Raw genomic sequence first — 16,031 nt, 5'->3', positions numbered from 1 at the left:
TTTGCCACTAGCCACATAAAGTGACTGTGGGATTCTGTCTAGAATAAATACATATATTTTATATATATACCTGTGTGGGCTACTCTTTCATTTGGTTATTCAAGAGGTTATTATGGTAAAACAATAAGCTTAACACTCCTTCAAGACTTAGCCTGAAGGCTGCTCTCCACAGCTACCACTAGGATAGCTTTCTTTAAAGGTTGTCTTAAACCTACCATCAATAGGAGTCGATTTGGACTGGTGCAAGGTGTCCCTATAACTAGGAACAGCATATGCCAGGCCAACTTCTCACAGGTAAGTACTGCAGGTTTTCGTCAAGATTTGACAGGTCAACTGTTGATTGCTCTCCAGAAACCTTTTCGTCCAGTGACCCCAGCTACACTGGCACGTTGGGTGCGTTGGCTCATGAGCGAAGCTGGTATTGATGTTTCCAAATTTGGTGCTCATTCTGCTCGTGGTGCTATGGCATCCAAGGCCTTTTCTAGGGGAGTCACTTTAGTGGACATTATGAAGACTGCTGATTGGTCTTCTGAATCTACATTTAAAACTTTTTATTATAAACCTATTGTAAATGTTGCATCTGTTGTGGTGGCACAGCTTTGAACAAGCATAATCGGAGCCTCCGGTCCTGACATAGAATTAAAAATTTGCAAACATTTGTGACAAGAATTTTCAATTCTATGAAGGACACGGAGGCGAGGATTATCCCACCCATACTCAGTACTGTACTGTTTGATTTGCACTGTTTTATAATGAAATGTATATTTATGCTCATGTTTTTCCCCTCCCTTTTTTGCTATATCCCTTCTTGGGAATATGGTATTACGGCTTTATATTTCTATTTCCAGGTTCTGATCTCAAGTGAGCTCTGCTGCCTTTTCATCTTAAGGAAGGCTCTTCGTCGTCTTCCAGGACATGCTGTTCCTTTGAAGTTGTCTTCACGTTTTCATTGCTGCCTTTGGCTTTTGGATTCCTTTGGTTGAATGGACTTTTCCAGTTTCCTCGCATTCCAGACTGTGACTATATTTTGACTTAACTTTTCACACAAAGAAAGAGGAAGTGGTATTCTTGTGCTCCATTTATAGGGGACTACTCTATGGTTGTGACGTGATACCCACTAGGTTTATGGGTACTGTAGTACTTATTGTGTTTTTTCTACTTCTGATTGGCTGCTGAGATTTTCAGTAAAGAAAATGAGAAGCATAATCCTCGCCTCCGTGTCCTTAATAGAATTGAATATTCTTGTCACGAATGTTTGCAAATTTTTAATTCCCACAGTGCACGTGCGCACACTGGAGGTCCGCGACAGCGGGAAGAAAGCGCTCGGGCAAAAGCGTGCTGCGCAATGAATAAAGTTGTAATATATTATCACAGAGCAAAAAAATGCTACACACAATACAATAAAGTACACCAGATAAGAGAAGAATGCTAGGGGTGTCACTTAACTGACGAACAGTGAAGAAAGATGAAACGGAAGAGACGTCACTTGATTATATGTTCTGGACTGTTATATGATCGGACTATGTGCTCCCCTGTGGGTCATATGATGTGTAGTCTGTGATGTTTTAACTGTTTTTTTTATTTAATGTTCTTTAAATACTGCTATGCAAAAAAAGGGAAGAAAGATGTGCATAATCCTCGCCTCTAGTCCTGACATGTTTTTCTGTGGCTTCTAGTCCTCTTTGAAAGCTCTTGTCGAGTCCTTCTTCTGTGTTTTCAGCCACACTGTTTACAGTCCTTTCTTTGTTTCCAGCGCCCCGGTTGTGTTGGCAGTCCATCTTCAGTGTTTAGCCTACTGTTTACAGTCCTTTCTTTGTTTTCAGCTTCCCGGTTGCGCTTGCAGTCCTTCGTCAGTGTCAGTCTTTCCTCCGGGTGCCTTCCCAAGTCCGCTTACTGTTTTCGGGCGGTGGCTGTATCGGGACTCTGGTCTCGGGACTCTGGTCTCCGGTCTCCGTTCCGGCCCCCGAGGGTGGTTTGTGGAGAACAGATAGCTCATGTCGTAGCACGAGAAGCGTGTCCGGTAGTGACGTCAGACAGGCATCGCGACCCGGAAGTGTAGTTGCCATGGAGCCTGGGGTCCCGCTGCCCACCCTGAGCCGCCTCCTGCGGGACTCGGACCCCTATGAGCTGGAAGAGCCCAGTGACGAGGAGCGGGGGCAGAGCAGGTGAGCCTACCCGCACGACGAGGAGAGGCCGGGGGAGAGTAGTGCGAGCCTCTCCTCCAGGGAGAGCCCCTGCACCCTGCTGAGAGGGTGGGGAGAGTACCGTGAGTCCCCTAAGGAGAGCCTACACCCAGGGAGAGCCCCTGCACCCCTGCTAAGAGGGCAGGGGAGAGTACTGTGCCTCCCCCCACCCTACAGGGAGAGCCCCTGCACACCTGAGAGGGTGGGGAGAATACTGTGAGTCCCATAAGAAGAGCCTACACCCAGGGAGAGCCCCTGCACATCTGAGAGGGTGGGGGAGAGTTCTGTGGGTCCCTTAAGGAGAGCCTACACCCAGGGAGAGCCCCTGCACCCCTGCTGAGAGGGCAGGGGAGAGTACTGTGCCTTCCCCCACCCTACAGGGACAGCCGCTGCACACCTGAGAGGGTGGGGAGGATACTGTGAGTCCCATAAGAAGAGCCTACACCCAGGGAGAGCCCCATGCACCCCTGCTGAGAGGGTGGGGAGAGTACTGTGAGCCACTCAAGGAGGGCCCACACCCAGGAAGAGCCCCTACACACCTTTTGACAGTGCAGGGGGGAGTACTGTGAGCCCCTCAAGGGGAGCCTACACACAGGGAGAGACCCTGCACCCCTGCTGAGAGGGTGGGGAGAGTACTGTGAGCCACTCAAGGAGGACCCACACCCAGGAAGAGCCCCTACACACCTTTTGACAGTGCAGGGGGGAGTACTGTGAGCCCCTCAAGGGGAGCCTACACACAGGGAGAGACCCTGCTGAGAGGGTGGGGTGGGGAGACTACTGTGAATCCCTCAAGCACAGCCTACACCCAGGGAGAACCCCTGCTGAGAGGGCGGGGAGTACTGTGGCCCCCACCTCCAGGGAGAGCCCCTGCACACCTGAGAGGGTGGGGAGAGTACTGTGAGTTCCCTAAGAAGAGCCTACACCCAGGGAGAGCCCCTGCACCCCTGCTGAGAGGGTGGGGAGAGTACTGTGAGCCCCTCAAGGAGGGCCCACACCCAGGAAGAGCCCCTACACACCTGCTGACAGTGCAGGGGGCGGGGGGAGTACTGTGAGCCCCTCAAGGGGAGCCTACACACAGGGAGAGCCCCTGCACACCTGAGAGATCGAGTGAGATGCTGTGAGTACATCAGGAAGAGCCGCTACACACTCAGTGAAGAGGGAGAGCACTTAGAGTACATCAGGGAGAGTACTGTGAGTATAACAGGGAGAGTGCTGCGAGTACACCAGGAAGAGCTTCTACACACTGAATGAGGAGGCAGTGGGAGCACTGTCAGTCCCATAAGGAGAGCCTACACCCAAGAGAACCCCCAACACTTAGTGAGGGGGCAGGGCTAACTAGAATTTTACCCAACGTATGCTTTTGTTGATTCGGTGTAAATCTGTACAATGATATTTGAGAAATACGCATTTGAAAGGTGCCAGGTAGGTTTGAAAGGGCGAAAACGTTTGTATGTCTCTGCCGTATAGAATCACTACTCCTGCGCTTGTAGATTTTTTGGCTCACATTTAACCGTTCAACCCTTAGAAGAGATCGTGGCTTCTTAATATATTCTATACGATCCCTTGCGTGAGACTTGTACGGTTATATGACTTAAAACAAGAGAATCCATAGCTGACTAATAGATGTGTGATCATTCCCTAGGTCATTAAGGTGGAGTTTCTCGCATAACATATGTAAACATAGTTGCTGATGATGTGGACTAACTACGCATAGTAACTATTGACATGATTCCTTCTACAGGCAGTCGTACTAAAACAGCTAATTCATTCCAACATCTCACCCACACTTATAGTACACCGGAAATAAACTAAGAATAAAATATAGGTGGATAAAAGAAACTTTCATCTCACTGACCCTCTGGGTTTTTTAAGAAGCCAAGGACTATGATGCCACAATGCGACAGAAAATGAGTGGTTAAAACGTGGTTCTTGAAAACCAATATCGATTTTACATATGAGTGTCCTGTAAAGTTATTGTAGGCATGGTTTCAGACCGCCTTGGGCACTGTAGGGAAAATTAACCTGCCAACACCACTGCCCAGTCTGTTTAGTATTCTCACTGTGCATCTTTGAATACACAGTGTGTGGTTATTTCTCCAGTAAAATAGGGGAGAGTAAAAACAACTTCTAGCCACTTCTTACTTAGTACTTTACAGGAATATGCACTAAGATCGATATCTCTGACTGGCATCCCTTTGTCAAGCCAAGCAATATTGACGGCTTTCAAGAGATATGGGCTTTAGCAGAACTTTTGTTGCACTGCTTCACAAAATCCTATCTCAACCACCAAACAAGGTGGCTCCTGGGACGGGGGCGCTTGTAACATGGGTTTCCGCTACACTGCACACTAAATCCCACCGGCTACCTGTTATAAATGCCCCCATGAACACTCTTGCGTGTAAGACTGACTGACAGCTACATCAACGGCAGAAGCTTTCGATAAATTGAATATTTATGTTCTACCGGTCAAAAATCCAATATGATGTCTATTATAAAAGCATTAGTACATGCTTTCTAACAATTTGGACGTGATCTAAATGTCTTCGAAAATCTCATTTTACTGATTTGTGGAGACTTTAATACTTCACCACCTAAAGAGCTCTAAAAAAAGGACATCATAGATAAGGATACAGTCTCAGGCTTTCCAGAACTGGTGCTGTGTTGGAGGCGAAAATCTCAGAAAGGGAAACGTTTTGCCCGAGAGCTGCTGAAGTGTCGCCTACATTAAAAAAAAAAAATCATTGCACAGCCTCAGATACCCCTGCCAGAAAACCTTTAGATCTGGAAATTGGACTAGCCTAATTTATTCTATTCTGATTAGTGTTGATGCCTGGACATAAACCCAGAACATGGAGGTGACCCATTAGGGGCCAGTTTAGTGATAGATTTTACAGTTTTATCCACCATACCTTTTGGCCAATCTGATCGCTGTTTAGAAAATGACTCATCAAACAGAAGGGCAGTGAAGTGGAAGCTGGAGAGCTGTTGTTTATGGGAGACATCCGTTGCAACGCGGTCTTTACATCGCGATACGTTTACAACGTGGCCATTACAACGAAAGTCGTTATGACTTGCTCTGGATGGCGCTATAGACTAAGGAATAGTATGATTTACTATTCCAGCACCTTCCCTACTGTTACGTAGGCTGGAGTTGGAATAGTAAATCATACTATTTCTAAGTCCAGCGCCCTCCAGCGCAAGTCGTTGTAAATGACTTGCGTTGTAATGACAGGGTTGTAAACGTATCGCGGTGTGAAGACCGCGATGTAACATCATACATTCGTTGTTTATAGACTGGCCATGATTTTGATGGCTGAACGAGCTTATAACTTAAATGCTATTTTTCTTTCGGGGTCTTCACTGTGTTATAACAATGACATTTTATTTGAAGTTGTGATACATAGATTCTCAACTCTTGTCAATCAAGTTTGTTTTTACACAAATATGATTGCTGGTGAATATCTCTATAGAATTTTATTTTGCCATCTTGAAAATTGTGAATCAAGTTTGATGACTTTCCCTGTGGAAAAAAAAAATCCACAGGAAAGAGATTCATTATAACAAGTGTCTGACCCTGTGATAGTGGTAGGTGAGAACCAGAGACTTGGAAAACTCTATTAATGGACCAGGAAAAAATATAGGAAACCGTGTGAGTCACAACTCAAAACAGTTGCGATCTTGACAGGCATCATTTTAAGTAATGGGTTTGACTACCATTTTGCGAAAAAATCGCTCCTCGGATTTCATTCACAACTTTCACAAAGTGTTAAATAAAAGGCCACAGGGGCAGAAATAAATTACACAGAAGTTAAGCTTAAGAGGATGTGCGTAGCGGGGTTGGCTGCACACAGTTTTTTTGGGACGTAGGCAATAGACAAACCCCTGCTGGCCACACCCATTGGCCCTGTCGTGCTGGACGCAGATGATGGCTGCCTTTAGTAGGTTGAGCGCAGGGCATGGCCGTAGACCAATGCCTGTGACAAACCTCGCTGTAGAGTTTAGTGGTGTTGTCAATAAAGTGTGGTTTTAAAAACGAAAACATGACTCCGTTTGTAATTGATGATTTTTTTGTTACAGATTTTGTTGAGCTGTTTCCCTTTGTAAAGCAAAACGTACATGCAATCTGTGATGCTATAACGTCAGTTTTGCTGTGTTGTGGGGCTACATTCAAATTTGAGCTTTGCACTGTAGTAGAAAACATGAATTTGAATTTATTACTACGGTTGCTCTTAATACTAGGTGTTGTTGGACCTGACTGTGTGTGTGTGTGTGTGTGTGTGTGTATATTGAACAAAGCAAAGGTTAAAGTTGTTATAGTTACGTGAACATGTCTGTTGAAACCTAACATTTTAAACTGCACTTAAATTCACCAGTTAAAGTATAGCGTGCTAACTAGAACTTGTACTACCACCATGCCTAGTGTTGTCATCAGTGATGTCATTTGAGATGTTATCAGTTATGTCATTGAACATATCATGAGTGATGCTATCTGTGAGATCATAAGCAGACCATAGTGGGGGCACAAGTTCTAGTTAGCTAAGTAAAGTAAAACTGGTGAATATCAGTGTCTTTTTTTGAGTTTATACTGTTACGTTTTAACTGACATGTTCAGCTAACTAACGTGAGTACTTACTTGCACCCACTGGGGTGAACCACTCAAGAACTTCATGTACCAGCTTCCCTTGGGGCGACCCGGAGGAGGAGCTAGCGGAGTGCGGTCCATTGCGGATGTTTATAAAGATGGCTCCTTTGAGCTTTGGGCTGACGAGCTCCTGGACGACGCACCTGCGTGCCTGTGCGGGCACTGAGGCCCTTGACGGTTGTTTGGCGGCCCTCTCTTCCACCCCTAACTATTTTCTCTACTGAGGAGGGAAGTTATCCCGAAACCCGAGCCATGTCTCGGGCGATATTTTAAAACCCGGGACATGTATCGGGTCTAGAGATCATCAGTTCAACAAGTACTTACTTGCACCCACTGGGGTGAACCACTCAAGAACTCCATCAGAGATCATCAGTTCAACAAGTACTTACTTGCACCCACTGGGGTGAACCACTCAAGAACTTCATGTACCAGCTTCCCTTGGGGCGACCCGGAGGAGGAGCTAGCGGAGTGCGGTCCATTGCGGTTGTTTATAAAGATGGCTCCTTTGAGCTTTGGGCTGACGAGCTCCTGGACGACGCACCTGCGTGCCTGTGCGGGCACTGAGGCCCTTGACGGTTGTTTGGCGGCCCTCTCTTCCACCCCTAACTATTTTCTCTACTGAGGAGGGAAGTTATCCCGAAACCCGAGCCATGTCTCGGGCGATATTTTAAAACCCGGGACATGTATCGGGTCTAGAGATCATCAGTTCAACAAGTACTTACTTGCACCCACTGGGGTGAACCACTCAAGAACTCCATCAGAGATCATCAGTTCAACAAGTACTTACTTGCACCCACTGGGGTGAACCACTCAAGAACTTCATGTACCAGCTTCCCTTGGGGCGACCCGGAGGAGGAGCTAGCGGAGTGCGGTCCATTGCGGTTGTTTATAAAGATGGCTCCTTTGAGCTTTGGGCTGACGAGCTCCTGGACGACGCACCTGCGTGCCTGTGCGGGCACTGAGGCCCTTGACGGTTGTTTGGCGGCCCTCTCTTCCACCCCTAACTATTTTCTCTACTGAGGAGGGAAGTTATCCCGAAACCCGAGCCATGTCTCGGGCGATATTTTAAAACCCGGGACATGTATCGGGTCTAGAGATCATCAGTTCAACAAGTACTAACTTGCACCCACTGGGGTGAACCACTCAAGAACTCCATCAGAGATCATCAGTTCAACAAGTACTTACTTGCACCCACTGGGGTGAACCACTCAAGAACTTCATGTACCAGCTTCCCTTGGGGCGACCCGGAGGAGGAGCTAGCGGAGTGCGGTCCATTGCGGTTGTTTATAAAGCTAACTAACGTGACTCTAATCTCTAGTTTTTTTCAGGGAATTCTGAGATTTTTTCTGTGTAAAGTAAGATATTGCCAAACAAAACTGTAACATTACATGCTCCTTTTGTTTTTTTCAGTGAATTCCTAGGGATTCCCCCCCCCACGCCCCCACCAACATAAAGTAAGATCTTATAGCCATACCCAAGTCTCCACTGGTGGCCAACCACCCTCATGGAGTTGGGCAAATGGCCTGGTTGCAGGCTAGGCGCTGTAACCCCACACTCTAAAATGTCCCTCCCCCTCACAAGGGCCAAAGGATCACAGTACCCCTATCCTGCCCCCTTATGGTATTTTTAAAACTTTTCAGTACATGTGGACCGAGTCTCTGTGTCCTGGAATGTCTGGTTCCATTTCTTCTTCTGATGTTGCAGCCCGCCAATTGGAGCGCTGGCTCCCACTGGACTGATCATGGTCCAGCAGGCGGCAAATGACTGATGGGAGAAAGAGCCTGCTCGGCCATTTACACTACACAAATTTTCGGTCCCGCAGGACTCCTGTTGGACCAACTGTCAGTGTACCTCTGCTTTCTAACCTAAATTTCTCCAAAGCTACTGAATGGATTTACACCAAATCACAAAAAAAGCACACATTCTGGGCAAAGATGTAGCTTTCCGCCAAATTTGGTGTAATTCTGTTTAGCTATTTTTTCTGCATCTCTAATTTTCTCTATGGAAATTGTATTTTGAGACTCTGCCCCTTACTCACTGGCAACCCAGCCACCCCCGTGATGGATCATTCCAAAACTTTCCAGGAAGGAGGTGAGGATGATGACATTTTTTTAAATGAAAGTTTTGTGAAAATTCATCAAATTGCACCAAAATTACTCACTACAAAAAACACTCTTCCTCTGGAAAGTGTGACTTAACTATAACTATACAGTAGCAACCGCCACTGTGTAATATATCTATATGTTATATCTTACAGTTTTGAGAACCATCAAGTGGGGGGGTCACTTCTCATTTTAATTCCCACTGGATTCTCTGCTCTTTGATTCAGAAAAAACGGCTGAACAGTGTCTCAATATATTTGGCATTAAGGTAGAACTTTACTCAAGATTGTGCTTTTGTTGGTTTGATGTAAATCCATTCAGTTTTTTTGAGGAAATTAAAACATAACCTCTTCATACACAACCAAGAATTTTTTAAAACACCAGAGCCATCTGAAACATTCATTTATGAATCCTTTGCAGATTTGCAAATCAACTGAAAATTTGCAACTCCATTAAAAATCGTTACCCCTTTGGACTAGGGAGCCTTTTTTCCCTTCATGCATTGCAGATTTGTGAATCCAGCCATGGGTTTTCAGATGCTATGTTCTGATATTGAAATCAAAAATGATTTTTGAGGGGAGGAGCCAAGATGGCGACCGGAGCAGACGCTTGAGCGCCCGGCTCCGTCGGTCCGTGGCCTCGGACTACTATCCTGATGCCCATCCTCGCCGAGTCTCGAGGTGCAACGTGTGCGAAGACGCGCTGACCGCGCTGCCGCTTTCCCGGAGTCTCAGCCCGCCCGGAGGCCCGAGTTCTGGGTGCTTTTGTCCTCTGCACTGAAACCCTGCGCCATTACGGCCGTTGCCGGCCCCCTGGACGCTCCGCAGTTACCGGACCAGCTAGCGCTAACCTGAGCCCCGCGGTCCAGATCTCACCTCGCACCACGGATCGTTGCCGGATGAGCCCGGGGAGGGACGGCCGGACACCTTCTTCACCCTGTGCCTGACGAGATGGAGCTGTGGGGTGAGCCCCGGTGCGGCGGGTCTCCTGCCCCGCTCTGAGGACCGCGCTGTGGGAGGCTGCGGCCCCCTTCACCTGTTGCCTAGCCAGCGGCGAAGGGAACCTGCGAGAAGAGAAGCGATTGTCGGCCTTTCCTGTTGCGGCGTAGACCTGAGGGGAATTGACTCCTTGCCATGACCCCCCCCCCTGGCCATTGCAACGTATAGCGGCGAAACATGGCGTTGAGTGCCTGCTCGTGGCTGGGGGGTGTTACTCCGGTCTCGCCCGCTGCCCACTTCGCCCTCCCTCTTCCGGACACCAGCTCCACAGTGCCGTCCCGGATTGCTGCCGATGTGGGGGCCCAGCTTCCGCTGACATGCGGCTCCGTTCTGGCTGTCCTGCGGGACTTCCAACTACAGATGTGCGCTGGCCTGCAGGCGCTGAGTGAGCGGTTTGACCCCATACTGTCGGTTGCGGGTCGCGAGCGCACTGTTTGTCATCCACAGGGCGTGGGTCTCCCGGTGCCTTTGTCCTCTTGTGGGGACGCAACGGCGGTGTATGATTGTGCTACACTGGTGCCTTCATCTGGCGCTCCCGGCGCCCAGGGTCCACCGCTCTCCACCTCAACTGCGGATACTTTGTCCCCCTGGTCATGGTTGCCTGCTTCATTGTTGCCTGCCTCACCGCGTCCGCAAGACTATCCTGCTGAGCGATACCTAACGGCTTCGAGGAACCGTCCGCAATGGCCCACTGCTTCCTTTTTGTGGAACTCCTGTACCTTACTTGCCAGGTTTGGATTTTATGTGGTGCAAAGAGGGACCTCAATCGATGGTCGGCGGCCATTTCGTGCTCCTACTTCACTATCCTCTCACAAGCGGCCATCTTGTCTTTGTCTGCTCGGGACACGGGGCCTTCATGCAGGGGCTGGTTTACTCCCAAGCCCGCGATCGGGCCAGGGCTAGACTGACTTCTATCGCCATGGTTTATGGACGGACTGGCCTGGGACTGGAACTGTATGTATGTTTTGCGCACACTCGTTGCGACTTGTATCCCTTCGCTTAAACTGTGGTGCCATGGTATCTTCGCATGCCGTTTTTTGGCGTAGTGGGCTCTCAGTGTGTGGGGGCCATAACTGGCTGATGGTTTGGGGCGCTCTGGTGTCCCGTGGGCTCCTCCCCACCTTCTTTTCTTGTTTTCTTACTTTCTTTACTCTATTCCTACTTTCTCTCTTCTCTATATTTCGGGTTCAGTGGGCGACAGGCACTATGCTGGGGGGGGGGAAGGCCGTAGCCTCCGCATTGGTGTAGGGTGGGGGGGTAATACGCTGTTCTTAATTAGTTCTATGGGCCTTTATTCTTCTCTGTCTCTGCGCTCTACTTTCTTCGATTCGGGGTCCGGGTGTGGGGTGGATCGAGTGGGGGCGGCTCTGGAGGGGTGCGTACTTGCTCATGTGACTATCCGGTTATATCTCTGCACCGCCTCACTGTTTGAGATTTTACTTCCCTTGTTGTTCTTACTGATGTTGCTGCTCTCCCGTGTGGTGAAGCTTTTTTGCGGACTCGAATCTCCTTTGTTCTTATCCTTCATTGACTTTTTTCTCTGATAAAATTATCTAAAAAACTCAAACTTAACCTTCACCTCTCCTTCCCCGGGTGTCAAAGATATCTCCAGTATGTGACTCATAACTCGTTGTTAATCCTGACCGTTGACGCACGGGGGATGTAATGTGGGTATCAGTGCTTTACTGTATCGTGGCCGGCCTGACGGTTGTAGGCCCGTATTTGTTCTTTTACGATGCACGAATAAAGGTTTTGGGGAAAAAAAAAAAAAAAAAAAAAAAAATGCTCCTTCCCTGAGGGACAAGGACCAGCTCAGGTCCTTTCTAGGTCTTGTTGAGTCCAAATTTGTGCGTGGCTTTGCAAATATTTCTGAGCCTCTTAGGAGACTTCTTCGCAAATGGTGCAAATTTGAGTGGGCCAGTGATCAGTCTGATGCTTTCTCAAAGATTAAAATGCAGATTTGTAATGCAGGAATCCTTGCGCCTTTTAATACCTCATGTAAATCGTTTCTTACGGTTGATGCAAGTCTAACTGGTATTGCCGTGGTCTTGTCCCAATTTCAGAGAGGTGTTGAGAGAACCATCGCATTTGCCTCGAGAACTCTCACCCAGTCTGAGAGGAATTATTCGGTAATAGAGCGTGAAGCTCTTGCTGCAGCTTGGGGTGTGGAATATTTCAGAGTATATTTGTGGGGTTCACGATTTGTGTTAAGGACTCATCACAAACCTTTAATGAAAATTTTGTCTGCAGGGGGTGAGGGTAAGGGATCAGCACGTCTAGCTAGGTTTTCCGCAAGATTACAGGAATACCTATATGATATTGAGTTTATTCAGGGTTGGAGAAACTTACAAGCTGGTTGCTTATCATGCATCTCACTTGATTGGGAAACTGTAGACAAGGAAATTGTCAACAAGCTGGAAAGTGGAGAGGCTGTTGCCTTTGTTTTTGATGTTTGTGAATGCAGTTTAGGTTCTTTTTCAAAGGCACAGTGGTCCGAAGCCATGACTGAAGATTCAGTTCTGCAAGATGTTTTAATTCTCATTAAGAAAGGTTCACCCCGTGAAAGTATGGTCTCAGCTCCACTTAGGCCCTACTGTAAGTTGCTAGATGAACTTTCCCTGAGTGGTAAGGATGTGATTATGAGAGGTGAGAGATTTGTTCCTCCGAGTGCCATTAGGTTACACATCTTTAAACTTGCCCATGAGGGTCATCTGGGCCAAGGTATGACCATCAAGCGCATAAAACAAGAATTTTGGTGGCCTGCCATGGATGATCAAATCAGAGAATGGGTGATTAATTGTACTCTCTGTAAAGAGAGCGAGAAGAGATTAAAAGTTGGTCCACAGAGTTGTATGGGTCACATTGTGGATCCTGGTGAACCATGGCATACCATTTGTCTTGATTTTATTGGGCCTCTTTCGGAATTGTCCTTGGATATGCGGTTTGCTGTTGTAGTTGTGGATGTGCACTCGCGATGGTTACATCTTGAGTTTTTGAAGGATGTTACAATGAAGTCCACAATTACAGTGTTGGAGACTTTGTTTTTACGTGAAGGTATTCCTCAAGTTCTCCTTACGGATAATGGGACTCAACTCACCTCCGGTGAAATGCGTTGTTTTTTGGAAAGGTCTGGTGTGAAACATTCATGTACTTCTCTTTACAATCCGATGGGTAATGGTATTGTGGAAAGGGCAAATAGACTCATCAAAGGTACTTTGCAACTTGCTTTAGCCAACGGATTGTCTCCCAGTCGTCTTGTTCAAGACATGACAGGATTATGTTAGATCATGAATATTTACTTTTGTGCATCTTATTTCTTTGGTCTCTCTCTTTCTTTATCTATTTGTTGTTTTCTCTTCTTCCTTCCTCTTCTTTTCTCTTTCTCTTTCCTGTTCTTATTTATCATTAAAGGGAGAGGATGTGTTGTGATGTATACTTATGTAGTTTGGTATACTTACCTTTGTTAGAGCCCTTTGGATACTCTTACCTTGTTTCGAGCGTTCATGCTCTTTGTGTTCTCTGTGCTCGTGCCTAGAATGTGAGGCTGACGGCACTCCACGGCTGACAGTTGCAGCTGGGTCGTGGAGGTAGACGGATGCCAGGTTGTGCTATGAGTAAACTTCGGTGCCTTAAAAAAAAAAAAAAAAAAAAAAAAAAATGATTTTTGAGGGATGTGCGGTTCCCCGACCTTCCCTGGGTCCTGCAGACCCTCCTGGGCCTCAAGATTTGCAAATCCAGCATGGTTACTGCAAATCCTACGAAACTTAAAAGAAATATTTAGAGCACTAATACTGATCTTGACTAAAAGCCACACGCATGGGTTGACTGCACATATCTGGGTCTGAGCACTGCCTGGCTGCGACCATGTGCTGCAGGGGTTGGCTGTCCAAAGCGAGAAGGTTCGGGCCTGGCTCAAGGGAAGGCCCTTGGGTCAACCCCACTGCAGATGGCTGAAGGCACTCTGCAGCAGGGGTTCGCCACCTGTGGTGGGTTGGGAACAGGACCTGCCCGAGGCCAGGCTCTCTAACAAGATTCCATTGTTCACAGCTTAAGGACATGTGCTGTGGTGTTTGGCCGCCTACGAAGAGTTTGACACAGTAGATGGCCGAAAGCAAAGACCTACTACCATCCTTCCAGGCCCATGGCTAAAGGCTGTGAGAAAAGGGGTTGGCTGCCTGTGGTGCGTTGGGCGCAATGCCTGTTTGGTGGCAAGGACCTGTGGTAAAGACCCACTGTCACAGGGCCAAAGGCCATATGCTGCAGGTTTTGGTGCACAGGGGTGGTTGACTGTTTGCAGAGGTTTTGGCATAGGGCCAGGAGGCCAGTCCCGCTGTGCACAACCTTCAACCGTGTGCAGCGAAGGTTGGCCATCCACATGTTGGGCGTCTGCCCAGGCCCTCTTGGCAACCCCTGCTGCTCACTGCCAAAGAGTTGTGCTGGGGTGGGCGGGGATTGCTGTCTGGGAGGGTTGGGCACAGGCCTGGCTCGAGGCCTGGCGTTGCAGCCAACCTCCCACTGTTCATGGCTCAAGCCTGCACACAGCTCGGGACGGCTGCCTGCCGAATGTTAGGTTCAGGGAAACCTTGGATGTTGTATATGATTGAAAAAACATATACAATTCACTGGAAAGAGGTTAAAGTGAAGTTATGGTTTGAGATGGTTAGAACTCCTTACTGCAGTGGTTTTCAAACTTTTTAATGCTGCCCCCCTCCCCTGTGAAAACATAAAATTCATTAGGGCCCCCCTTCAGAACTTTTCACAATTATTCTATTAAATTGGTAATGTTTAAATAAGTGTTGACTTATTTGAACACAAGACATATTTAAACATTGCAGTTACATTCTGTTACCGTTTTGAAAAAGCCAGTGAATACCTGATTGCCAAACATACTATTCTGGTCAGGCAGACATCACTGAAGTGTAAAAGTATTCACAGTGTGATTATAAGAAATGGGGGTGGGGGTTTTGAAGAATATTTGTAGTCCCTTCCCTTTTAACACATAAGCTCAGCTAGGATATAAATGACAAAAGATGTTAGTGATGACTTATTACAGAGTGGCTTACTGACGCTCACCCGCCGCTTTAAACAAAACACTTATCAGCATAATGCTGCTCTTAGCCAGAGCCTGACGCCTCTCTGGGATCACTTGAGGCTCCCCCAGTTTGAAGACCCCTGTCTTACTGTATGTTAAAATAAAAACAGAGAAATTCTCCTAAAACACAATTAAAATGTAATTAGAATTACAAATTAAAAACTGAAAAAAACACTGAAATTCATAAGTTATGGTTAGGAGCACACTCCATAACTTGCACAGCAGCCATGTAAACCACTATTCTCACACCAAATGCAATGTTCATTGCAGTCACTGACCTTCTACATACTAGAGTCACTCCTTTGAATCTGGCCAGGAAGTTACTTTCCCTTCCGGAATCTTTTAACTGTCAATGAATGCACTTTGATAATTCTGTGCTTGATCTTCTGTGTTTGCAGCTCTGAGGATGAGGTGGACGTGCTTCTGCATGGCACGCCTGATCAGAAGAGGAAGCTGATCCGGGAATGTCTGACGGGTGAGAGTGAATCTTCCAGTGATGACGAGTTTGAGAAAGAGATGGCGGCAGAGCTAAATTCCACCATGAAGGCTCTGGAGGGAAGCTGGAAGCCTCCAGGCACAGGTGAGTGTGCATTGACTTGATCAGCTGTAGTGAAGACTCTACACAGAAGTTCGTAGTAACTCTTTATTAGCGACTAGGCATGTAGTAGAACCGGCTGCTGGATTAACCAACCTGACATCCTCCCATCAGTGCAGACCCAGTCTCCATGCAGACCTACATTGTGACCCAAACAATTTATACAGCGTCGCATGATGCCACCAGGTCCTGCAAATACCCCACACTACCCACCTCTCCCCCCTTACAAACGAACAAAAACAAAATAACATTGAACATACAATTGAAGGTTGCATATTCCATTGAAGCACTACATATCCTTGCGAGAATGATACAGCATGAATAGTACCTATACCAAACCATGACTTAATCACACACATAATCATCCAGTGCAACACGTCGCTTGGTGACTCTTCTCGACCTTCTAGTAGCATCCTCAC

At 47.2% G+C, this 16,031-nt stretch overlaps 1 protein-coding gene across 1 annotated transcript in view; it reads left to right on the top strand.

The window, feature by feature from the left end:
• Window positions 1-1,811: 1,811 nt before the first annotated feature.
• EAPP (E2F associated phosphoprotein) overlaps window positions 1,812-16,031 on the top strand; it is a 61,472-nt gene continuing 47,252 nt past the window's right edge. The window contains exons 1-2 of the mRNA XM_085627427.1: window positions 1,812-2,165; window positions 15,416-15,597. Of these exons, the coding sequence (XP_085483553.1) occupies window positions 2,065-2,165; window positions 15,416-15,597 (283 nt within the window). The 5' untranslated portion in view covers window positions 1,812-2,064. The remainder of the gene's footprint in view (window positions 2,166-15,415; window positions 15,598-16,031) is intronic.

This window comes from Triturus cristatus, chromosome 9 (genome assembly GCF_964204655.1).
Source record: "Triturus cristatus chromosome 9, aTriCri1.1, whole genome shotgun sequence".
NCBI lineage: Eukaryota > Metazoa > Chordata > Amphibia > Caudata > Salamandridae > Triturus > Triturus cristatus.
This window is presented reverse-complemented; position numbering and strand designations above follow the sequence as displayed.